Consider the following 23,089-nt stretch of genomic DNA (forward strand, 5'->3'; position numbering starts at 1 on the left):
TGTAGGTGGTCCAGTAAGGGTGGTATCTGCGTCTTGATGTGCCTCATGACGAGCTTCCTGAAGCACTTCATTACAATGGGTGTGAGTGTGACGGGACGATATTCACTGAGGCAGGACACTGTGAGTTCTTTGGCACGGGGACGATGGTGGTTGTCTTGAGGCATGTAGGCAAATACTTGGACCATGTCCCAAACTGCATTCCCGCAGTACACCACTGGTGTCAATATTATTTAATCCTACTCATTAAGTACATTATATTATGAAGTACATTATTAAGCTGTGGTTTGGGATCAAGCCTTGGAATTTGTTTATTTGTTTGTATTCGATAATATGAGAGTAATCCAGTCTGAGGTAGAAGAAAAGCACAGCAAATCCCATGTTGCCAAACGGTTTGCTATAGCATTAGCATTTTTTTTACTACAGACAGCAAAAGAAGTTTAGATATTAAGAAGAAACGGTTAAATCCCTAACCAACCAGTTTAGTGATTTATTCCCACATTAGAAAGCACTGTTTCAAGACTCAAAATACAATCAGACCTTAAAACTCATTTGACAAGTTACTACGTTAAGCGTGTTGGTGTAACAGAAATACAGCTTTAGCTTTTCTCGGTTTAATTACATTGTTATAACTCAGAAGATCACAAACTTTTAGGGCAAACAGCACCAAATGACAATTATCAAATGAGAATTTGTGTGTACACGCTTTATCCAATTATGGCTTGATTATGCAACTCCCAGTAATATTTTGCAAAAAAATTAATTGGCCGTATATTCGATGTTAATGAATAATGAAAATTAAATGAATGAAACAAAAGAGCCGAATGTAAGATTCTCATATGGCCATTCCCATTTGTAAATCATACACCCCATGTGGGGGTGAGATGTCTTAGCTTGGTAACCTGTGTTATAAGCATCTGGCGACTTATTAATAAATGCTATAATGGAGTTTTTAAAGTGTCACGGTGTGACAGTTAGTCGCAGGGATTGATCAGACATTAACCTCACCTATGACTTTTTTAGATACTGATTACACCTCAGTCCTATGACATACAGCTGGACAACATAACAATATAAGTTTAATACTGTGATAAATTACGTCAAAAAACATTTTTCTAATATGATGTGAATACCAAGTTGGTTTTTTTTTTGTTTTGTTTTTTACATATTTAACAGTAATTTTAAAAATCTATATTTTTATCCATTCAGTAATATTTCCTCTTTTCTATTTATTTATTTATTTATTATTTTAATTTATTATTAATTATTTAGTTATTTATTTTGTAGGCATTTCATAAATTATCCAATCATGAAAGAAAAACTTCATTGCAGTTTTAGATTTTCTGGGGCTTAATAACAATAATAATTATAATAAAATAAAAGTGTATAAAATATTTATTTATATTAACATTGTGTTTACATAATTATATAAGATTATTATATCAATAAGCATAATAGCTCCTTAATATTATTTATAATTTGTAGTGAATTTTTTTTTATCCACGTTTTTCTAGTATTTTCTACTTTTTTCCTCCTTTAGGTCAATGCCAGTGAAAGTTCCACCCCTTTAAAATGGCTTCAAAAACCCTTATTTAAGCCACGGAGCTCCTTCACATAACAGATTTTTTTACTGTGTTGTGTATGAACACATGATCAGTGAGAGTATCTACAACATTCTAACACTTATTTGTTATCAGTAGCTGAAAACTTGTTGCACATTTATCAGTTGGATTAAACTCTGCCTCTATTCCATAAAAGCATCTACAGTGTGCATTGCCTCTGATGTCACGTGTATTCATTCATTTATTTATCTACATTAAGTGCTTTATCCTGGTCAGGGTGGGACACTCCACACACACACACACACACACAAACACACACACACACACACACACAGTATTGTATACAGGCCGAGGGCTTTCCGTGTTTTATTGGAACAATACATTAATAAATGTAAAGCTCACGTCGATTCATTCTCACCTGACGGGATGGTAAATCCTGGCGGAAGCTGGATCGTCGCCTGCTGTTGTGGCGGCCTGACGATCAGCTGAGGAGTCGTTATCCTCTGTGGTGGTGCTGCAGGTCGAGGCTGAGGTTGGAGTTGAAGCTGAGCTTGGGTTTGGGACTGGGTTTGAGGTTGAGATTTTGTTTGAGGTTGAACTGTGGATTGATGCTGCAGCTGTGGTTGTGTTTGAGGCTGCAGTTTAGAGGGAAGTGGAAGCTGAGTTTGAGGTTGGGACTGAGTTTGAGATACTACTTGGGACTGGGATTGAGCTTTGGATTGAGGTTTGGATTGAGGTGTGGATTGGGGTTGGAATTGAGTCTGGGATTGAGGTTTGGACTGAGATTGGGATTGGGGTTGAGATTGAGGTTTGGACTGAGGTTGGGATTGAGGTTGGGATTGAGATTGGGATTGAGGTTGGGATTGAGATTTTGACTGAGATTGGGATTGAGGTTTGGACTGAGGTTGGGATTGAGGTTTGGACTGAGGTTGGGATTGAGGTTTGGACTGAGGTTGGGATTGAGGTTGGGGTTGAGATTGAGGTTGGGATTGAGGTTGGGACTGAGTCACCGCATTGCACATAGCACTCGGGACCGAGTTCACACTCTCTGGCTGAACCTGCTGCAAACCTGCTTTGCTCTTGTCATCTGCGCGCTCTAAGTTCTTGCCGTGGTTCAGGCGCCCTTGCTGGATGAGCGCCGACACACTCGTGCCGTTCCTGCCCTGAGCAATGCTGGCCACGATGTGACTCGGTAGTCGGTGTAGCGCGATGGTGGGTGTCCCTTTATCCAGAGCGACTTGCTTGTTCGTGCTGGACACGGTGTACGTAGTGGAGTTGGCGCGCGCCATCGCCATGGAAACCGCGGCCCCGGCGCTGGACGGCGAGTTGCTGCTCACGGAGGAGGTCGCAGCGCCGTTCACACTCCGCGCGCCACCGCGCTTCTTCCGCGTACCGTAATGCCGCGGCGTCTCCATGGACCCCGGATCTGATGCTGCTCTGCGGCCGGTGTCGCTAATGCTAGCCGCGAGAGAAGCGGCTCCATCCTGCGCGCACACGCCACTAATCTTTACCGAAGATGATGGTGAGGAGGAGGAGGAGGAGGAGGAGGAGGAGGAGTGTGAACGCGAACCGCTCGTACTCGCCTTCACGCAGCTCTCCGGAGAAGCTGCTGTGCCCGCTGGGGTGATCTCAGCAGGATGTGAGCCTCGCTCCGTCCCGGCTTTATGTTGTTGTTGTTGCTGCTGCTGCTGCTCGGATGTAGTAGTAACCCGGGAACATAACGCTTTTCCTATGTGCTGCTTTGCGCCACAAGCCTTGTTTCCGCTCCTGCCGACGAGCTGCGACTCCAGCGAGCCCACCAGGTCGCTCACAGCCTTCTCGTCCACCTCAGAGAACAGCATATCTTCCAGAGGGTCGGAGGCGCCCGCCATCTTTGAGGGGAGCCTTGTCTAAATTGAACGGGGGGCGGGGCGCCAGAGGCGCAGTGCGCATGCGTGTTGCTATGCATTGTGGGAACGTGATGTGACGTCAAATCGGGTTTCATTTTGATAACCGTTAACCTCCTGGTGCTGCTGAATAAAAAATAAACATTTCAGATATTTAAGCAGCAGAGTATATGCGTTATAAATGCTTTATGAATGTGTATCAAATATGCATCGTTCTCAGTCCAGTACAGGGCATCTATCTGTCTGTCTGTCTGTCTGTCTACAGTCGTATGCAAAAGTTTAGGAACCCCTGATCATTTCCATGATTGTCATTTATAAATATTTGCGTGTCTAGATCAGCAATTTAATTTTGATCTATCAAATAACTGAAGGACACAGTAATATATCAGTAGTGAAATGAGCTTTATTGGATTAACAGAAAATGTGCAATATGCATCAAAATGAAATTAGACAGGTGCATAAATTTGGGCACCCCATCAGAAAAATCACATCCATATAGAGTAGAGACTCCTTTAGCAGAAATAACAGCCTCTAGACGCTTCCTATAGCCTGTAATGAGTGTCTGGATTCTGGATGACTGTATTTTGGACCATTCCTCCTTACAAAACATCTCCAGTTCAGTTAGGTTTGATGGTTGCTGAGCATGGACAGCCCGCTTCAAATCACCCCACAGATGTTCAATGATATTCAGGTCTGGGGACTGGGATGGCCATTCCACAACATTGTACTTGTTCCTCTACATAAATGCCCGAGTAGATTTTGAGCAGTGTTTTGGGTCGTTGTCTTGTTGAAATATCCAGCCCTGGTGTAACTTCGAATTTGTGACTGACTCCTCAACATTTTTCTCAAGAATCTGCTGATATTAAGTGGAATCCATGTGACCCTCAACATTAACCAGATTCCCAGTACCGGCACTGGCCACTCAGCCCCACAGCATGATGGAACCTTCACCAAATTTTACTGTGGGTAGCAAGTGTTTTTCTTGGAATGCTGTGCTCTTTGGCTGCCATGCATGACCAAATAACTCAATCTTTGTTTCATCACTCCACAGCACATCCAAAGCCACCTGGCATGTGTGCAGAAAAGACTTCTTTCACACCACTCTCCCATACAGCTTCACCTTGTGCAAAGTGCACTGAATTGTTGAACGATACACAGTGACACCATCTGCAGCAAGTTGATTTTGTAGGTCTTTGGAGGTGGTCTGTGGGCTGTTATTGACCGTGCTCACCAACCTTCGCCTTTGCCTCTTCAATATTTTATGTGGCCTGCCACTTCGGGCCTTAACAAGAACTGTGCCTGTGGTCTTCCATTTACTCACTGTGGACACTGACAGCTTATATCTCTGCAATAACTTCTTGTAGCCTTCCCCTAAATTTTAGGGGCCTAAACCATAATGTTGAACAATCTTTGTTTTCAGGTCATTTGAGAGTTGTTTTGAGGCCTCCATGTTGCCACTCTTAAGAGAATCAAAGAGCGCAACAACTTGCAATTGGCCACCTTAAATACCTTTTCTCATGATTGGAATCACCTGTTTATGAAGTTGAAGCTTAATGAGCTCACCAAAACCAATTGTGTGTTCCAATTAATCAGTGTTAAATAGTTACAGGTATTCAAATCAACAAAATGGCAAGGGTGCCCAAATGTATGTACCTGTCTAATTTTGTTTTGATGCAAATTGCACATTTTCTGTTAATCCAATAAACCTCATTTCACTACTGAAATATTACTGTGTCCTTCAGTTATTTTATAGATCAAAATTAAATTGCTGATCCAAACACCCAAATAATTATAAAAGAAAATCATGGAAATTGCCAGGGGTTCCTAAAGGTTTGCATACAACTGTAGCTAGCTAGCTAAATACTATTTAATTTGTCAGTTGAAAAAGACACAAAAGCCATTTGAAGGATGTAAAATGGGTTGAACACAGTTATAAAAGTAAAATATATTCAGAAAAAAATGTCTGATCTGCAGATTTTTTTCCAATATAAATATTTTTACATATACCATTAGACATAGACAAATTTTTGACATTTGTGATCAAGGAACATGTGTGAAATCTAACACACTAGATGTTTGTTGATATCATTTCATATTTTTCGTTGCCCTATACAATATTTTCAACTAAGGCCATATGAAGGGAAGAGGCACCTTCAGAGACCAGTGGTTCTTTTGGCAACATAAAGAACTCAGCTTCAACCCAATTTAAGACAACTTTTCATGTTGATTTAGTTCAAGGGCACAGAACAATGCAGAGAAATGGTAAGAACAGCATGTGCACTGTAGCATTTAACACACCAGTTATTAGGCTTGTAGCACAAAATGATCTATGAATTGTCAGGAAAAAACAATATACAGTTACCACCTCCTAAAGGAAACTGCTTCTTGTATCATATATAGTATATTGTATCCTGCTGTTATCTAAAGTTACTTAGAAAATGTACTAATTTACTAAATTTGCTTTTCATAACCAGACAGACAAGAAAAAAATGCTGGAATGGAGTCATAAAGACAAATTCCAAATGCACACTTAATACAAATGGTAATATATATCTAAAGGAATTTTTTAAAGGCAATGTACCTACATACAGTGTTTTAACATAATGAATAGTAAGTATACTGCAGCTGAAAATGTATCAAAAAAGCAATCAAAATAAAAAAAAGATTCAATCAATTAAATAAACTTACTTGGGTTTTTCTATGTTAAGATATTAATAAAGAAATGCAAATCATATGATAGTTCACCTGTTGTACTTCCTCTTCTTAATAAGTTTTCTCAGTGTTTCCTGTTTTTTTTCTCACCTTTAAAAAAACAATATAGTTACTGAGGAAGATGGAATGAATGAACGTGAACGCTACAGTTAACAAGCAAGGTGTGATTGAAAATGTAACTTAAACACAAACACACTTCCAATTTACATCCTTGTCTGCAGCACCACCATATCAAACACTACATGCTGTCTTGCACACTGTTTTTGCTCTTTGCACATGCTGTCTCACAGATTGCTGTTTTGCACAATACTTTACAATACTGCATGTAACTGCTGCTATAATACTAATGTGTTCATTCCAGTATTTCTGCACATGCAATATTGATTGAACATACAGTATTTACACTGGTCAGTGCTGTTTTTATGTATTGTATTTTGTGTAATGTCTTGTATTTTTTGTCTTGCACCATCTTTTGTCTTGCACTGTCTTGTTTGTTTTTTGTCCTGCACTGTCTTGTCTGTCTTTTTTGTCTTGTCTCACACTGCTAGCACCAGGTTAAACAGTTGCACTTCATGTGGCTTTGACAAACCTCCTAAATCCTTATAGCTCTGTCTTTGTTTTATGTAGCACTATGATCTTGGAGAAACGTTGCTTCATTTCAGTGTGTCAGACATTTTTTGAGGAGGTCCTGGGGTGTAGTTTTTGTTCCAAAGGTGTTTAGTGGTGTTGAGTCAGGGCTCTGCAGGACACTTGAGGTCTCCGACTCCAACCTGAGCAAACCGTGTCTCCTTTGTGCACAGATTCATTGGCATGCTGGAACAGGTTTGGGACTCTATTTAAAACAATGCTAAAACATACACTCACATTCTATATATATATATATAGAATCAACTACTGATCGAAAGGTCATTGGTTCGAATACCAGGTCCACCAAGTTGCCACTGCAGGGCCCCTGAGCAAGGCCTTTAACCCTCAATACGACATACGGCTAAGTACGGTGACCCATACTCAGAATTTGTTCTCTGCGTTTAACCCATCCAAAGTGCACACACACAGCAGTGAACACACACACTCCGTGAACACACACCCGGAGCAGTGGGCAGCCATTTATGCTGCGTCACCCGGGGAGCAGTTGGGGGGTTCGGTGCCTTGCTCAAGGGCACCTCAGTCATGGCCGGCCCAAGACTCGAACCCACAACCTTGGGGTTACGAGTCAGACTCTCTACCATTAGGCCACGAATTATATCTATATAATTCTGTGCATCCACATTTTTGGGGAACAGTCTGTGGAAGAAATGTCTACAGATATTTGGCCCTAAAATGTAAACAACAACAACAACAGTATACAGAACTTCACAGGGTTTCCTTAGACATAACTCTCTTGTTTTATCGCGAGAGTTATAAAGAGCGGCCTCCTCTTGTATCCCAGCATGCTTTGCCGTTTACTCAGAGGAAAATGAAGTCGGCCATATTGTGGTAGCCAGCAGTAACTTTCTTTGAGAGAACAAGAGTAAGGAGCTTTTTATCGAGTTTGCTCGAGAAGAGGACGCAAGGAGGGAGTTTAGCACCCAAACGAGGTGTTCTGATACAGAAATTAACGTGGACGAGGAGCCGAAAGGCGATAACTAGGACGCCATGAGCGGCGGGACGCCTTACATTGGCAGCAAAATCAGCCTGATCTCCAAGGCCCAGATCCGCTATGAGGGAATATTATACACAATCGACACCGAAAACTCCACCGTCGCGCTCGCCAAAGGTGATTTATAACGCGCTCTGTGGAACCTGCTGCAGCTGCTTCATACTGGTTCATACTGGTTTTTATAACCTTGTTTATAATTGTTAGCAAAAGCAAAGGATTAGCCGTTAGCCAACTGGCTAAACTACTAGCATAAGCTATCCAGGTGGAAAAAATATAAATGTTTATATATATATTTATAAAGCCTATATGAAATATATAAAGCCTATTTAAAACAACATATAAACTATACAAATGATTTTACCAAACTATAAATCATATTCCTTAAAAATTTAAATGGCGATTAAGGGTCCGTTCCAATATTTACGTTCTCCGTGTTTAAGTGCACTATATCGCGTGTGTAATAATGGCTTGTACACTGTATGTAGTGCACTATATAGTGGCTGTAGGATGTATTTGGAACACAGCCGGTCAGTTTAGCATCTGGCTAGAAAAATTGTTAAGGGGAAAAAATGTGTAATTTCAGCTTGCCATGTTTTTTTACGGCTTCTTAATTTCTCATTTAATAGTTGAATTTAATCGTTTAATAAAAAGTGTGTGAGTATATATGCATTATAAAACGTATTTTATTTAGCTAATGTGGCTTGCTAAATTTCGCTAGCTTGTTTGCTATGAAGCTAAGCTTTATTATAAACGTTAAGACTCGGGTCCGGTTTATTTGTGTATTTGCAGATAATTAAATCAGTTAGTGTACTTTTTTGTTTGTTTTTGGCGTCTGTTATTTGTAGTAAGATTAAGTCTATACTCTTAGCTGGAGCATTAGCGTCGTTTCTTTGTTTACTTCAGTTCAGACCGCGTTAAGTTCACACACCGAGGCTGTTTCTTCTTTCTCGGTCTTATATGTAAGTCACATCACAACAGTTATTAAAGCATTGCGTGTACTTTTAGCTCATGTACTGCTCTGGAACATCTGTGAAACCACTTCCTGTAAAAACTTACATTACAGCAGCTGTAAGAAACCGTTCCTTCATGAGCTTTTCTTTCTCTCCTTTTTTTTTCCTTTCTGTGAAGACTAAAGACAGGTTACCGAGAACCCAGCAATTGCAAACACTTTCTGTCTTGAACATAAAACTTTGAGGTTTATATTATGTAAATCATCCAATAAAACTTGTCTGTCTGTCTGTCTATTTATCTATCTGTCTATTTATTTATCTATCTGTTTGTCTATCTGTTGTCTCTGTCTGTCTACCTACCTCTCTGTTTATCTATCTCTGTCTGTTTATCTATTTATCTGTCTGTGTGTCACGTGTGCAGAGAAAACATACTTTCTAACAGTATCAGAATTGCAGTAATGTTTAAATCAGTGTTAAGGTCTAGTCCTTGTTGAGTTGTTAAGTCTGTATTTTAGACTTTTCATGTCTCAGCTTTTTTTTTTCACTGTTTGACTCTAATCATATGATCACATTTTTATCTCAATCCAGAGTTACATTGCAGATCTCTGAGTGATAACACTGTCTGTTTTTTTCCCCTCTTGCTTTTGTTTTTACAAACAGTGAAATCATTCGGCACTGAAGACCGTCCTACAGACAGACCAGTGGCTCCTCGGGATGATGTCTTTGAATACATCATTTTTAGAGGAAGTGACATCAAAGATCTAACTGTTTGTGAACCACCGAAGCCCAACAGCACCTTGCCACAAGACCCAGCCATTGTACAGGTGACGTGTGTGCGCATTACGTTTCAGTGAGCGTTACATATGCTTTATGTGGGGATTGTGGGCATACTGTACTTGCCCTAGAGCTGGCTTTTTGGCTTTAAATATCACACTCTGATTTTGGTATTTGTGTCAAAAGGAAAAATTAGTGCATGCAAGCTTTAAATGTTTCAAAAACTTCTTTGATGCTGTAGACCAGGCATTGTCCACAACCAGACCTTGATTTCTTGATTGGTCCGGATGGAAAAAAAATATTAGACAAAGTGATAAACAGCTGGCTGTAACCTGAGACGGGTCTCGATCTGTTGCGGCTCCAGTGACTACAGTTATGTATGTTATAGCTGAAGGCAGCTCGTTAAATCAGATGCTCCTGGAGACATTTACTCAAAAAGGGGACTTGTATGTATTATAGAGTTCTCTTTGGTGTGATTTAGTGAATCAGGACTAAATGCATGTGTCAAATAACAGTTCAAGCCTAGAAGTGGTAAGGTGCTAAAATATATCCACTAATGGTTTAATCATTAAAATCCACCTGTTTTAACACTTTGTTCATGTTACTTGTCTAGATATTTTTATGAATGAGAAATTCTGAAACATGGATGTGTATTTACTCCTCCCTACATGTGTATTTTAATTACTTTAATTATTTTTGTCCCACAGTCATCTCTAGGCACTGCCCCAGCGCCATCTTTCCAGCCTGTGGGTTCTTACGCATCCTTCAGCCGACCTCCTGTGCGTGCCTACAGCCAGTTCTCCACTCCCCTTGTGCCCCAGCCCATCGGTGCTCCTGTCACTGCAGGCAAGTTGATCTTCGGCTTCTACTGCTTTAAATAATCTCTCAGCGAGGCTGACATAGTTTTAAGAGGATCTAGACACAATTAAAAAAAAAAGCCATGGTTTGTTTGGACAAAGCTTGAACAGGAACTGCACTTCAGTGTTAATTTACAGATTTGCACCTTTTCACTTCGCTACCTGTTTCTGTATGAAGCTTAGGTTTATTCAGTGTGTGAGGCTTTAAAACCACTAATGCTCAAAGCCGTGCTGTCCCTCTTTACACAGGAAGTTCAGGGTCCGTGTTCGGTAGTGACACAAACGTAGCCACCCCTCTGTCCCAGAACGCTGTCCCCTCTGACTCTGTGTCTCTGAGCTCACATGTAACTGAAGGTAAAGAAAGCTGTCTGTAAAGAAGTGTGCGCTCTGTGTGTAAATAAGTGCCTGCAAATGCTGCTATGTGACACCCTGAATTTTTGGGGTTCATTCATTCTTACATAGTTACACGAGTTTTAAACGGTTATGGATCCTAACATCGGCATTGGTTTTCTGATTCATGACCACATTTGTCTTAATAGTGTCTTTCTCGTCCTTTCTGCTGATTTTGCGGTAACGCTTTGCCTGTTCTTTGATGTTCTGTTTTTCTGCAGGACGCAAGAGCCCGTCTCTGGATGCCCTGCAGAAGAGCCCGACCCTTGACGCTGCGGTGCAGCCTGCTCCTCTTGCGCCGCCTGCTGGATCTGTGAGTCAGAAGAGTCCTGGAGGTGTCAGACCTCCTCCCGGCTGCCAGAAACAGCCTGCTGAGAGCCAGGAGCAAAGCAGGGGTGAGAATACACAGGGTCATGTAATATTAAACTCTTCTGAGCATTCTAGTTTTATTTATCTGTAACATTCCAGCACTAGCTGTAAGATGCTGTGTGTAGATCTGTATTACAAACTGCAACAAGGGTTTGTTAATTTCAAAAACATCTGTCAAGGGTGGACAAAGTTATATTCATCAGAAGCAAGTTCTTTTAGACATGACTTAAGTGGTAGCAGGTCTGGTGACTTGAGTGGTTTCGATGTCTCATGAGTTGCTATTGTTAATGTAGATGTTTGTGTCTTTACAGCTGCTGATGTAGAGAAGGTTGTTCGCCCAGAAACAGACTTGAGCAAGGCAGAGAATCGGGATGCCAGCAAACGTTCCCAAGGCAGTAAGTCTATGAAAACTAGCTTAATACTCAAGCATGCAGAGTGTACACAAGAGATGAACATCAAGGATCACAGAACACTGCTCGGTCATTTTTAAGGTGGATGAGTAAGAATTGTGCTTATTGTTTGTCTTGGCTTGATAAATAGCCTTTCCCTGCTCAGTTTGATGATGAATGTTGGTTTAATGTTCAGCAGGTGCACCTGCAATGCGAAGAGGAAGAGGAGGAACTGGCGGTAGTGGCAGTGGCACTGGAGGAAATCAGCGCGGCCGGGGCCGATTTAACATGCGCAGAGACGGACCAATGAAGTTTGAGAAGGATTTTGACTTTGAGAGTGCCAACGCCCAGTTCAACAAAGAGGAGATCGACCGCGAGTTCCAGAGCAAGCTCAAAATTAAAGGTGCTGTTCAGTTTCTTAAGGTTTACTCCACCAGCTGCCTTTAAACAAGATATATAGGACAATAACGGACAAAAAGGAATTTTTACCCAAATAATTTATTGATGTTTGTGGAGACAGTTTATCTAAGGTACAAGACGTAACCACAGCAACAGGTGTTTGCTGGTATCATACGTTATTAGCTTTATAGATGTCACTAAAGTGAGACCTGAAGTTAAAACCTTGGCGTGGGAAAGTTGTGGCTTATAAAATGGAACTTTCACTAATAATCTAACAATCGAACATGCAAATATTACTCTGCAGAAGAGAAGGCGGTGAACGGGGAAGATAAGGGTGACTCGGGTGTGGAGACACAAACCAGCGAGGGCAACATGGAGGAGGAGGACCCACTGGGACCCAACTGCTACTATGACAAGTCCAAGTCCTTCTTCGACAACATCTCCTGTGACGACTCCAGGTAGAACACGACGAAGTAGAAGACGTAATCAGACTTTATAGAAATAATAACCGTGCTGACTGACTTTTTTCTTTACAGAAAAGATAAACCTGGAGGTGGCAGGTATGTTACTGTGTCTTTTGAAATTTTTTTTAAATATATATATAGCAATATATATGCTTGAATATTATACTGTGATGTTTTCTAAAAATTGTAAGGGGATATTCGCTCATGATGATAAATCTTTATGAAGTTTAAAACTGATGCTCATGTTTACGGTTCTCTGTGTGTGTGTCCATGTAGGGAGCGGAGGCAGACCTGGGCAGATGAAAGGAGGATGAACGCTGAGACATTTGGCCTCCCGTTGCGCAGAGGTCGTGGGGGTTTCCGGGGCAGAGGCGGCCCTATGGGTTACCGTGGTGGTCGCGGGCGCGCGTCTTCACGTGGCTCTTTTGGCCCACCCCGAGGTGGAGCTGGATACAGAGGAGGGTTCCGTTCGGGTCGGGGAGGAAGAGGAGACTTCTCTGAATTTGAGTACCGGGTCAGCCACTATCCAGCATACACCTAGTATACATCACACCTTAAATCATGTATACAACTCAACACAAATAGAACATGAAAATACTTCAAACACTAACACAAAAGTCTTCAATCAGCTACAACAGGTTTGGTGTCTTAGTTCTACATCTAAATAATATTTTGTATAAAGATACAGGGTTTTTTAGGATAAATGTGTTTGACCCAGGAGCCCATGGGTTGTGGGCGGGGCCTAGGAGGGCTTCAAAACATCCCCACTGTATTGTTTTTGTATAAACAAAGTAAAATGTGGTGCCATCAAGATTTATTTATTGTCAGTGTACATCAGCCATGTCCAATCTTCTCCACAAAGGGCCAGTGTGGGTGCAGGTTTTCACACCAACCAACCTTTTGTTTTTGGTTTATTTCAGAAAGACAACAAGGTGGCAGCGTAGTTCACCGGAGGAACAGCTGCAGTGTCTCCTACAGGCTGGGGTTCTCTCCCTTCTCTCTCCTTCCCCTTTCTGTTCTGTCCTGAATCCCTAAATGCAGCACGCGACAACTGACCCGAGGCAGACTCCTTTCTGTCTTTGTTTCTTTTTTTCTTTTTTTTTTTTTGTTAGAAAAGTAAACAAAACAAAAAAGCTGATCTTTCTTTGATACAGAAACAGAGGACTTTGCAAAAAAAAAAAGAAGAAAAAGTGTAACTTTAGTGAAATTACTTTTCAGTATTTTTGCATCAGCGTTTCAGTTCCTTTCTTACAGAACAATAATAAGGATTGAAATGTATTTGATAATATTCCTGTTGGTACACACGCACACACACACACACTGCCCGTTAATACTGTGAGCTCCCATCAGTTTTAATAGCTTTATTGTTCTTTTCTATCCTGTATTATAGAAGTCTGTGTGTCCTTTATGGTCCTGATGAAAGCTTCACTCTTACTGCCTAAACCACGTTTGTTAGACCCGTGACTCTGCTGCGACTAACTACAGCATGCGGATGATGCATCTCTTTCTTTCCACTTTCTTTTGTAAGATTCATCCCACCATTTTCCCAAGCTGCCCGGTCAGATCTCATAGACTCGGATCTCAAACAAGGCTGTAAAGATGTCTGTATGGTGAATGTAATGATGTTGATGCAAAGCCAGCACTCAGTGGGTTTTTGGAAATATTATTGTTATTGTTTTCTTGTCTAAGGAATTATTACAGTGTGTCTTTTCAGTGCCATTGTAGACAGGAAGTGTTCACAGTTCCCTGCTGGAAGAGACTGCCTATTTTTTTTTTCTTTCTTTCTTCCCCTTTCTTTATTTTGGGAAAACGGACACGACGGTGTAGAGCCGAGTGCAGTGGATCTTGCCTTTCGATGATTATGTAGATGTCATTTTGTCTGGCTCTTTGATACTGTTTAAATTTGTCGAGCCTTTACATTTACAGCACAAATAATCACCAATTTACTGTCGGGTTCTTCAGGGATTGTACAGCCAGCGCACCCTTTAACAGTAAGATCAGATCACTTCAACAGGAAAAAAAAATTCATTTGCACTTTAGAGATGAATGATAAGTCCGTGATTTGATTTTTTTTTTCCCTTCAAACTTTAAATATGAGCAGCTCTGCATTTTTTAAGTCTTAAAAAGCTCATAGACTCCACTAGAGGGAAAGTAAGGTATGAAGTGAAGAACAGATGTTGGTGACGTGAAGTTAATGCTGGTGTTACAACAAATCCAGCTGATGGGTTTAGAGAGATCACAGGTCTGCACTCAGTGGGGAAAATTTTGTTTTATGGTCATGGAAAGGGTTTAATTAGGATTTAAATTGTGAAGAAATGAATGCTGGACATTGAAGAGTCCCTGCTTTAACAAAAAAAAAAAAGCTATGTAGGTCTTGACATTACCACTAACCTCTTCAACTTCATGTTCAACAGAAGATAATAGAAAATAATCTCCACTGCAGCTTGGTAATGAACCTGTCTGTTGCCTTTAATTATACAGTTAACTGGTTACCGAGATCAGACGGACGTTACCTCAGGAGCCGATAGATCTGTTACATAACTAGCCAGGTTCAGTATCAAGCTGTGAAGGTTAAGGCTTATTGTCTCACTAAAAGCAGTATTTTATATGAAGCAGTAATGTTAAGAAGAGGAAAGGAGTGATGTCAAAGATAATGGTGATGTCACAATTGTATGGTCTTGTGATTGGATGATGTGCTTCACAGATGGATAAACATGTGGTGTGTTCTCAGAAAGGGAATGTGTGTGTAATGTGTGTGAGGGTGAGTGAGTAACTTGTGCGTAAGGAGCACTGATCTAGACTCGGTTGAATTTAGGATCCTCAGCCGTGCTTACGAACGAACGCCAGCTCTTCAGATGCTTTATTGCGTCGTATTTAATTTGTTATTGTTTTTTTCCCCCCCCTGAATGTTAATGAAGCACTTTTTCGCTTCTCTGCCAGCATTTAGGAGTTTGTACACATTTTCTAAAAATTGTTGGTTGTTTATTTTCCAGATGTGAAAGGTTTACGATGAAAACTCATTCGCGCTTTGTTCTTTCGTCTCGTATCGATAAGACGCTGTAAGGTCCGTGTTCCTGTTGTGGCTTGAGGTTACCTTTGTGGCTGTTGTGTACTTCCTGTAGGCGTCATGCGATGAATCTTACCTACATGTGGTATATTATATTGGTCTATTGGTAGGCAGCTAGTTATAAAAAGCCCTGCAGTTTCCGAATGAGCCGTCTGATTGGATTATTTGTTCATGACTTGCAGCAGAGCATGATGGGAAATGCCTTAATGAGCCAGCAAAGTTGTCATTAGTATTTTGGGTTGTATTGAGTGCTCTCTTGCCCGTGTAGTGCACTACACAGGCTGTGATCTGAGGACTCAGAAATCCTCTGAGTGTCAAATCTGAGTGAGTGTGAGCGAGAGAGAGAGACCTGGACTGATGCAATAATCACATTAATGCCCCTGCTGCCCCTCATCTCCTCCTCCTGCTCATATGAGAGATCGAGTGTACAGACAGTTTCATTTTGTAAAGGTGAATCAATTGTTTTCTCTTCTAAAAAATAATTTGATTGGCTAATGTGTTTTTTCCTGTTTTGTTTGTACTTCCTGAATAAAGCAATTGTACAGCATGGTGTACTTTTAGTGACCAGGTTGAATTTTTATTCAGAAAAGAGAAATAAATAGTTGTTCAAACTCTTTGTCCTTGATTATTTTTTTTCTTTAGACTTCATTTCTAGACTCGTTAATAATAATAATAATAAAAACAAAAAGATACTCAAAATAAACGGGAAACTAAATAACTAATACTTATTGAATTATGATGTGCTTTCTCTTGTAGGGATAATTTTACAACGTGGCTTTTTCCAGCTGTGAATGTTGTAGTGATTTATTTACTTTCACCTCAGGAGGAGAAACTGTCATTCATTGGTTCTGCCAGCAGGAGGCAGAAGTTTGATGTTTACAATTCTGTTACAAATTTATTACTATTTCACCAATAAGAACCGTCTCTTTCGGCTCTCAAAGGTCTCATTTTTATTTTTCTTACTAAACCGTTTGCAACCTTTTGACCAGTGATTATTCCTCTTTGCCTGAATGTCCTTCAACTCGTCCGCCATATTGGAAAGGCATCCAGTTCAATAATCTGATATAGTTTACGTGTTTTAGTGACGTTAATTATATCCACATGTAATATGTAATGTCGACTGTTGACTATAAAGAGAACATGAATAAAAATGCTTATCGTATGGTAATCGCTCTTAACTTTGACTCGAACGAGAGACATTACAGCGCATGCGCAAAGTAAACCAAGACCACGGATATAAAGTACTGCGCATGCGCAGATACAGATACAGCGCTGGGTAGTGTGCGATTTTAAACATGTCTGTTGTTTTTGTGCCAAAGAAACAACGCGGAAAAGCGCAGATCAACCAAGAAACCATCCAAAGAGTAAGTAGTCGTAACTGTGAAAGTTTGATTGACTAGTTAACTAATTAACATTAACACCGAGTTTACACATTAAGTTAACTAGCTAGCATTAGCATAAGCAGCTAAGCTAGTTTCGTGTCAGGTAGCAATATTCTGTTTTTCCTTTACAGCGTTTGGGGTTAAATATAAAGTCTTTTTTTTAATTCATCACGCTGGAAATGTATACGAACGTAAAAATGACGTTAAAATTAGGTTACACGCCTGGACGCGCCCTCGCTACGTTAACTCGGGCGCCATATTGGAAGGGTCAGGACTCGGTTCTAATGTGTCGTCACCTGTTTTTTGTTACAGCTGCTGAATGAAAATGATCAGCTTGTGAGGTGCATAGCGGAGTACATGCAGAAGGGCAGAGCCACTGAGTGTGTACAGTAAGTACAGAGCTCATACACACTTAAACCTATTGAATTACATCTATTAAATAAGTGCAGCTCTTATGTAAAGCTCATATGAGCGTCTTGTAGCTGAGCTATTGTTGTTTATTGTGTAAAGTGTCACCACTCTCACTTTGGGAAAGTTATACACGAGAATCTGTAATACTCACATTACCCACATGACAACACCCACGTCATTGCTGATGACCTTTGATTAAGGGAATCATTTAAAAGCCAATGTTTAGACTGTGCTGGTTTAATATGCAGAAATTAACATTTATTTATTTGCAGATACCAACAGATCCTCCATAGAAACATAGTTTATCTAGGAACCATAGCTGATGCCAGTCCTGATGTGCCTGTAAGTCCACACACACACACCACACATACTCACTCTCTCTCACACACAACTTGTGTTGATCTTTATTTTTATGATGTGTTTCAGGCTCCTCGTGAAGACGCATCAGCCCTGACTGGAACGAAGGACATTTCTAAAACCTGATCTCAGACGGGTTCTTATGATGCGTTCATTAACATTTAACGTTCCGTAACAGCAGGTTTACATCAAGCTGTATGGTCTGGAATACGTTATCGTTTCTACTGGAAGGTGAATGAGCCTGGTAATGAAGTGAATAAAAACATGCTGCTATTTAACAATGTTAGGACTGTTTAAACTTTATGGAAGAAGGAGCGTCCAGTGCTGATGCTTCGTAACAGGCTGTTTATCGCCAGGGGAAAGTCTTCAGAAGGCAGGACAAACTTAGCTGGTAGGGGAAAGACTGAGTGAGAACTTGTTTTGTGAATGTTCCAGAAATGGGTAAAATTTTTGCTTCCTTGGTTCTTAAATAAATAACGATTGTTGACAGATTGCTGTGATGTGTGTAAAAGGAATAAACCATGTCCAGTCATGGATCTTTTCTTACTCTGCCTCACTTCAAAGTCACTTTAACAAAAAAAGAAACAACTAATTAAACTGCAGAGCTGCAGGTGTGTGCGCTAGGCTTTAAATGACAGCGTTTGACTCGTTCTGTATTATGTTTATTTATTTTTTTTTTGCATTGCTGGTACACTTGGAAAGATTCAGATGCCAGCTCTAGTGAATAAGCAACGTAAGCCAAGCGATCCCTCTTCACGTCTCTCGCATCGTATCGTCTTGAAATTTTTTTAATTATTTGTGAAGCCACTAGTAAACCATTTTTGACAGCTGAGCAATGGTAATGTTTACAGTCCAAGGTCTTTAAAGATGTCTTTAAAAAAAGAAAGAAAGAAAAAAAAACAAAAACAAACAAAAAGGCTGCAATAGTTTTGGGAGAAACACAGACCAAGCAATAACCCTATGTTTTGATTGTGCAAAGCACAGAACTATAAAAAGATATATTTTATATACAGCAAATGATTCTTTGTAAACATGTTAAGTATGTTAGTTTCAGAAAACATGGTCATATCATAAATACAGGCAACATTGGCATCCACATAAAAATAGATCCTGGGCAGTTTAAATGCAATGCAGCCCACAGCTGAAGGAGGAAAACCAAACCAAACCACCCCAGTCTAATAACGGGCTTTAGTGTTTGAGCTGTTAGCTGTATTTGGTAATCTTTTTTTGTAGATAGTTCAACTCCGGGAAAAAAAAAAGAGGAAATGTGCTTTTCACATCTTGGGGGGAAAAAACGTTTTACTTAAGCCTATATCACGTTAACATATACAGTAATGGTATAACATAAGAAAATACAAAAATAAGATTAATACTGTCAATATCTTTAACAAGAAATATATTGTATTTCAAAGGAACATTTGCAACGTGGTGATGTTATGCTGTTTAGTGTTAAGTGTCACCAAGAGCCAATCAGAACGAAAAGCCAGCGGATGATGAAAAGAACGGGGCATCGAGCTCGTTTTCTTTAAAGGTTACTAGACTCCATCCGCCTCCATCAAGCACCTTACACGGACTGAACAATGCTTTGGTTGGAGAAAACAAAGATAGACAAAAAAGAAAAACAAAAGTTACGCAAGTGCTATTAATATCAACATGGCACGTCGTTTACTTTCTGCAAACATTCTTCTTTTTTTGTTTTAAACTTTGTCAGATGTTGAAAAAGTAGTGTATTTCTTTTCAAATTACACACTGATTATTATAGTTCTGCTGAGCCTGCTCAAAGCTTCTTCATAAAAAGAATTATTAATATTTTTCTTCTGAGTCATTTACACGCTATGGAACAGTAGCTGGGAGCTGTAGTCTAAGTGACCCGACACGAGATTTTGGCAGTTACAGCTTTTTTTTTTTTTTTTTTAAACCCCCTCCCGTCCCTTACGGAAACAGTATGGTCACAGGTTGCGTCCTGTTCGGCCTACACACACGCACGCTGTTCTGCAGCCATGCACGTCACGCGATCCGCTCTCTGCGAGTCCACGGTAGGTTGGGGGGGAAAAAATGTGAGAATTCCCGTCGAGAGCCGCTTCATTTTCTTGGCAGACGTTTCTGGGAATTTCTAGACTCGAGCGTTTTGTGAAGCGGAAGCTCAAGCGACAATTTTCACTAGCTGCTGGAAGCGGGAATCATGCACTAAATCGGCGCAAATGGCAGTTGGGGAAACCAAAGACTCGCATGGATCGGACAAATACAAAAAAAATATATATATATGTATATGTATATGCCACAACGTTCTATATAAATTCACCTATAAAAACACTGGTCTAAAGGACTATCAAAATTGGGAATCGGAGTGCGGACCGGAGTAAAGTGTCTGCTATGGGTGCGTAACTAAGCACATGAGCAGGGGTCTGATGGTGTTCCACCTGACCTCAACTGTTAGTCCTGTCCGACCTTCTGATCACCGACTCCTTTAGATGGAGTTGATGGTGTGATCTTTACACTAGCACCGACTCCAAACGTGGCATAAAGCGTAACCCTTAACGGCTGATCTAGGACCAGTCTACAGCTTACTCTGAGCCCTAAACCTCATGATAATGCTCACTGGTCTCAGAACAGCAGTTAAGAGCGAGGCTGTGGTGCGGGGGCAGGACAGAGGCGGGCGGGGTCAGTACTGGTGCAGATACGAGGGCCGGTGCTCAGGTTTCAGAGGGAAGTTCTTGAAGCCTTTACTCAAAGCTTTAAGCTGCGAGACCTGCTGCTGCTGCTGCTGCGGCTGCTGCTGCGGAGTGAACGGGAAGCCGGACGAGAGGCCGCTGGAAGGAGAGCACTCATTGGCTGTTGACCAAACCGGAGACTGCAGCATTTGCATGGAGTCGCCCCACTGGCTGGAAGGTATCGTCATTTGATAAAGGGAAGAGCTGGGATTGGGCATGGTGTTAGAGTGGGTGGAGTGCTGCCATGGCGCCTTCGGAGGCCATGTTTTAGTTTTACTCTCCTGCAAGAAAAAGAACAAGCTTAGAAAAAAACCTTTAGTGAGAATCTATGACACAAGTGTTAAAGCACATTATTGTCACATCACGGTAATCTGATGGCAATGTTCACTTTATTGATGTATTATTAATGATAATGTACTTCTAAGAGGAATCTATAGAGAAAGGACGGTGAAGGAAAAGTGATAATTAACATCAGTTATCGGTATTAAACCTGGCCAAAGGTTAAGTTTTACACTTAAAACAAATCCTACCTGGTTATTGTCATCACTGGCATGGTGGAGAGGAGGAGAGGGAAGCGTACACACTTCCTGCTCACCACAGCTGTGTTTCCTAAACACACACACACACACACACACACACACTGTTGAGTATTACAGCCAGTCTCTGATTGATAATATGCATCCCTGCTAATACCAACATCTTTACTGTGATATACTGTCTTATTAAAAGCTAAAATATAAGAGTTACTAATTTTGTGAATCAGAGATATTGAAGTCCAGAAAGCTCCACCCTACTTGTTCCTTTTGCATAAACTCTGAAGCAAGAGCTAAAAAAGTTACTGGAACTGCGGCCCAGTGAAGCTCAATGCAGGTTTCTCTAGTAGGTGGAAATCTGCCTATAAACACACACTGTGTATGAATTGGTGTGTGTTTTTTTTTACCTTCTTGGCTTGACTGCAGCTACCAGGTCAGGACCAGAGAACATGGAGAACAGGCTGTCCCCGTTGGCTGAGGAGGTTTCATCACTCGAGCTGGCAGAGTCGCCCTGATTGGCTGACCAGGTGCTGTTCACTGCCTCCCTGCTCACAGACAAAATTCAGTCACTAAACTGCATTTATCACTTTTTGCGCTGTTTTTTGTCCAGTCATTGTCTCTATGATGATTTTCAGCCATGCTGAAAGGCTGTCTGACGCCACAGCCGTCTGACACTAATGCTACAGCTGTCTAATACTACAGATGTCTAATGCTAATGCGGTCTAACACTACAGATGTCTAATGCTAATGCGGTCTAATACTACAGATGTCTAATGCTAATGCGGTCTAATACTACAGATGTCTAATACTACAGATGTCTAATGCTAATGCTGTCTAATGCTACAGCTGCAGAATGCTAATGCTACAGCTGCCTAATGCTAATGCTACAGCTGTGTTGGTCGAGTAGTTTTTCTTGTCATTTCAACCATATATAGCTGACACAGTACATAGTGAAATGACAACATTGCTCCAGGAGCGTGTGTACGTGTAAAATCTACTGTTGAACACGGATACTCACCCCTCGCTATAGTACTCTGGGTGGGACCAGGTCCTGTGCTGGTCTTCTGGGAGGGGCCAATTGCTACGGGGGTTGCTAGGACGACGAACATGCTGTGCTTGCCTCTTCTGCTGCATGGCCTGGTTTACCCCAGCAACGTAACGAGCAAACTCTGGATCTGAGCCAACTGAGAGAGAGAGAGAGAGAGAGAGAGAGAGAGAGAGAGAGAGAGAGAGAGAGAGAGAGAGAGAGAGAGAGAGGACAAACTGTAATAACCTTGATAGATGACAGGGGGCATCAGTGAGTAAAAAAGAAGGAGAGAAAGCTTTGTAAAAGGCGGAGAGGGACTTGATTTGGCATGCTCAGCTTTTTTGCCATGGTGTGTTCAGTCTCTTTATCCAGAGTTGTCCAGCGCAGCACAAATACACAAAGGAGCCATCAAAATCCGGCTCTGTGATAATGTGACCGCTCCTAATGCACTATAAAAAAAACATGCACACACACCTCCATCACAAACACTTTCTTCACCCTGTAAAAACACTATGCCCATGCACACGCACACACACACTGGACCAGAAGTTCCAGGGTCCAGGATCCTCCGGCCATCGATGGAAATTACACAGCCTCATTAATCTAATGTGTTTTATTTAGGGACCAACCCATTAACCCAGGGCAGAATATCACTCACACACCTGTTCATACAATACAGAGAATTTAGAGATGTCAATCAGCCTACATACAAGGTGTGTCTTCAGACTGGGGGAGCCAACCGAATCATGGGGAGAACACACAAACTCCACACACAAAGAGTTCTCTAGAGGAAGAAACTGGAGCATTGGGCAATATGGTGTTGTAATGTTGTCGTATTACTTGCCAAATGTGTCAGGATTTTGAAATAATAAGAGTGTAAAAGGAAAACAGTTTGTGAACATGGGAAAAGAAAACATGAGGTGGGTCAGATGATGCCATGTGCAGGAGAGCTTTATAAAGGAAGACAACATGAGCATCGCCTGCTTTGTGACGCTCTTCTGAGAAGAAGGTTGAGAGCGACAATTGTGCATACGACTCACCCCTGAACACGCTGACCGGGAAATTCCTAAAATTTTGCAACTCTATAGATTCAAAGGTTATGAACACCAGCAGCTGTGCACTAACACACACACACGCACGAATGCTAGTGTGTATTTCTGCCCACTGTTTTGTCAGATCCTGACACAACAAACAACAGTAAACAATGGAGCGT

The 23,089-nt window shown here is 41.1% G+C and overlaps 4 protein-coding genes across 9 annotated transcripts in view; 2 read left to right on the forward strand and 2 right to left on the reverse strand.

Moving 5' to 3' along the window:
- Nucleotides 1-3,453, reverse strand: part of LOC113652471 (transcription initiation factor TFIID subunit 4-like) — an 86,799-nt gene extending 83,346 nt beyond the window's left edge. For both annotated transcript variants that reach the window (XM_027161563.2, XM_027161561.2), the window contains exon 1: nt 1,978-3,453. In XM_027161563.2, the coding sequence (XP_027017364.2) occupies nt 1,978-3,430 (1,453 nt within the window). In that variant the 5' untranslated portion in view covers nt 3,431-3,453. The remainder of the gene's footprint in view (nt 1-1,977) is intronic.
- A 4,125-nt stretch (nt 3,454-7,578) lies between these two features.
- lsm14ab (LSM14A mRNA processing body assembly factor b) lies at nt 7,579-16,066 on the forward strand. Of its 3 annotated transcripts, none has more exons than XM_027161697.2 (11): nt 7,579-7,913; nt 9,407-9,570; nt 10,228-10,366; nt 10,627-10,731; nt 10,989-11,162; nt 11,448-11,531; nt 11,722-11,928; nt 12,229-12,382; nt 12,461-12,484; nt 12,665-12,902; nt 13,309-16,066. In XM_027161697.2, the coding sequence occupies exons 1-11, from the start codon at nt 7,793-7,795 to the stop codon at nt 13,330-13,332; spliced, it is 1,434 nt and encodes a 477-aa protein (XP_027017498.1). In that variant the 5' UTR covers nt 7,579-7,792; the 3' UTR covers nt 13,333-16,066. The 3 variants fall into 3 exon arrangements, with proteins under 3 accessions (XP_027017498.1, XP_027017499.1, XP_027017500.1); XM_027161698.2 differs by having other exon boundaries at nt 11,725-11,928; XM_027161699.2 differs by lacking the exon at nt 10,627-10,731 and having other exon boundaries at nt 7,580-7,913.
- A 579-nt stretch (nt 16,067-16,645) lies between these two features.
- On the forward strand, nt 16,646-18,151 carry ss18l2 (ss18, like 2). The gene is made up of 4 exons (XM_027161398.2): nt 16,646-16,819; nt 17,150-17,226; nt 17,521-17,590; nt 17,675-18,151. Exons 1-4 carry the CDS (start codon nt 16,751-16,753, stop codon nt 17,729-17,731), a joined length of 273 nt encoding a protein of 90 aa, XP_027017199.1. The 5' UTR covers nt 16,646-16,750; the 3' UTR covers nt 17,732-18,151.
- A 103-nt stretch (nt 18,152-18,254) lies between these two features.
- Nucleotides 18,255-23,089, reverse strand: part of garre1 (granule associated Rac and RHOG effector 1) — a 52,962-nt gene continuing 48,127 nt past the window's right edge. For all 3 annotated transcript variants that reach the window (XM_027161397.2, XM_047822552.1, XM_047822553.1), the window contains exons 11-14: nt 21,868-22,033; nt 21,257-21,394; nt 20,847-20,925; nt 18,255-20,597 (exon numbers count right to left, since the gene is read on the reverse strand). In XM_027161397.2, coding sequence (XP_027017198.2) covers nt 20,268-20,597; nt 20,847-20,925; nt 21,257-21,394; nt 21,868-22,033 — 713 coding nt within the window. In that variant the 3' untranslated portion in view covers nt 18,255-20,267. The remainder of the gene's footprint in view (nt 20,598-20,846; nt 20,926-21,256; nt 21,395-21,867; nt 22,034-23,089) is intronic.

The sequence above is a fragment of the Tachysurus fulvidraco genome, chromosome 13 (genome assembly GCF_022655615.1).
Source record: "Tachysurus fulvidraco isolate hzauxx_2018 chromosome 13, HZAU_PFXX_2.0, whole genome shotgun sequence".
NCBI lineage: Eukaryota > Metazoa > Chordata > Actinopteri > Siluriformes > Bagridae > Tachysurus > Tachysurus fulvidraco.

Bases quoted from the DNA above. Each gene is read 5' to 3' on its own strand.
- lsm14ab (XM_027161697.2), top strand. From the start codon at position 7,793: ATGAGCGGCGGGACGCCTTACATTGGCAGCAAAATCAGCCTGATCTCC. The intron at 10,732-10,988 runs GTAAAGAAAGCT...GTTTTTCTGCAG, and splicing joins GAGCTCACATGTAACTGAAG to GACGCAAGAGCCCGTCTCTG. The intron at 12,383-12,460 runs GTAGAACACGAC...TTTTCTTTACAG, and splicing joins ATCTCCTGTGACGACTCCAG to AAAAGATAAACCTGGAGGTG.
- ss18l2 (XM_027161398.2), top strand. From the start codon at position 16,751: ATGTCTGTTGTTTTTGTGCCAAAGAAACAACGCGGAAAAGCGCAGATC. The intron at 16,820-17,149 runs GTAAGTAGTCGT...TTTTTGTTACAG, and splicing joins ACCAAGAAACCATCCAAAGA to CTGCTGAATGAAAATGATCA. The intron at 17,591-17,674 runs GTAAGTCCACAC...GATGTGTTTCAG, and splicing joins ATGCCAGTCCTGATGTGCCT to GCTCCTCGTGAAGACGCATC.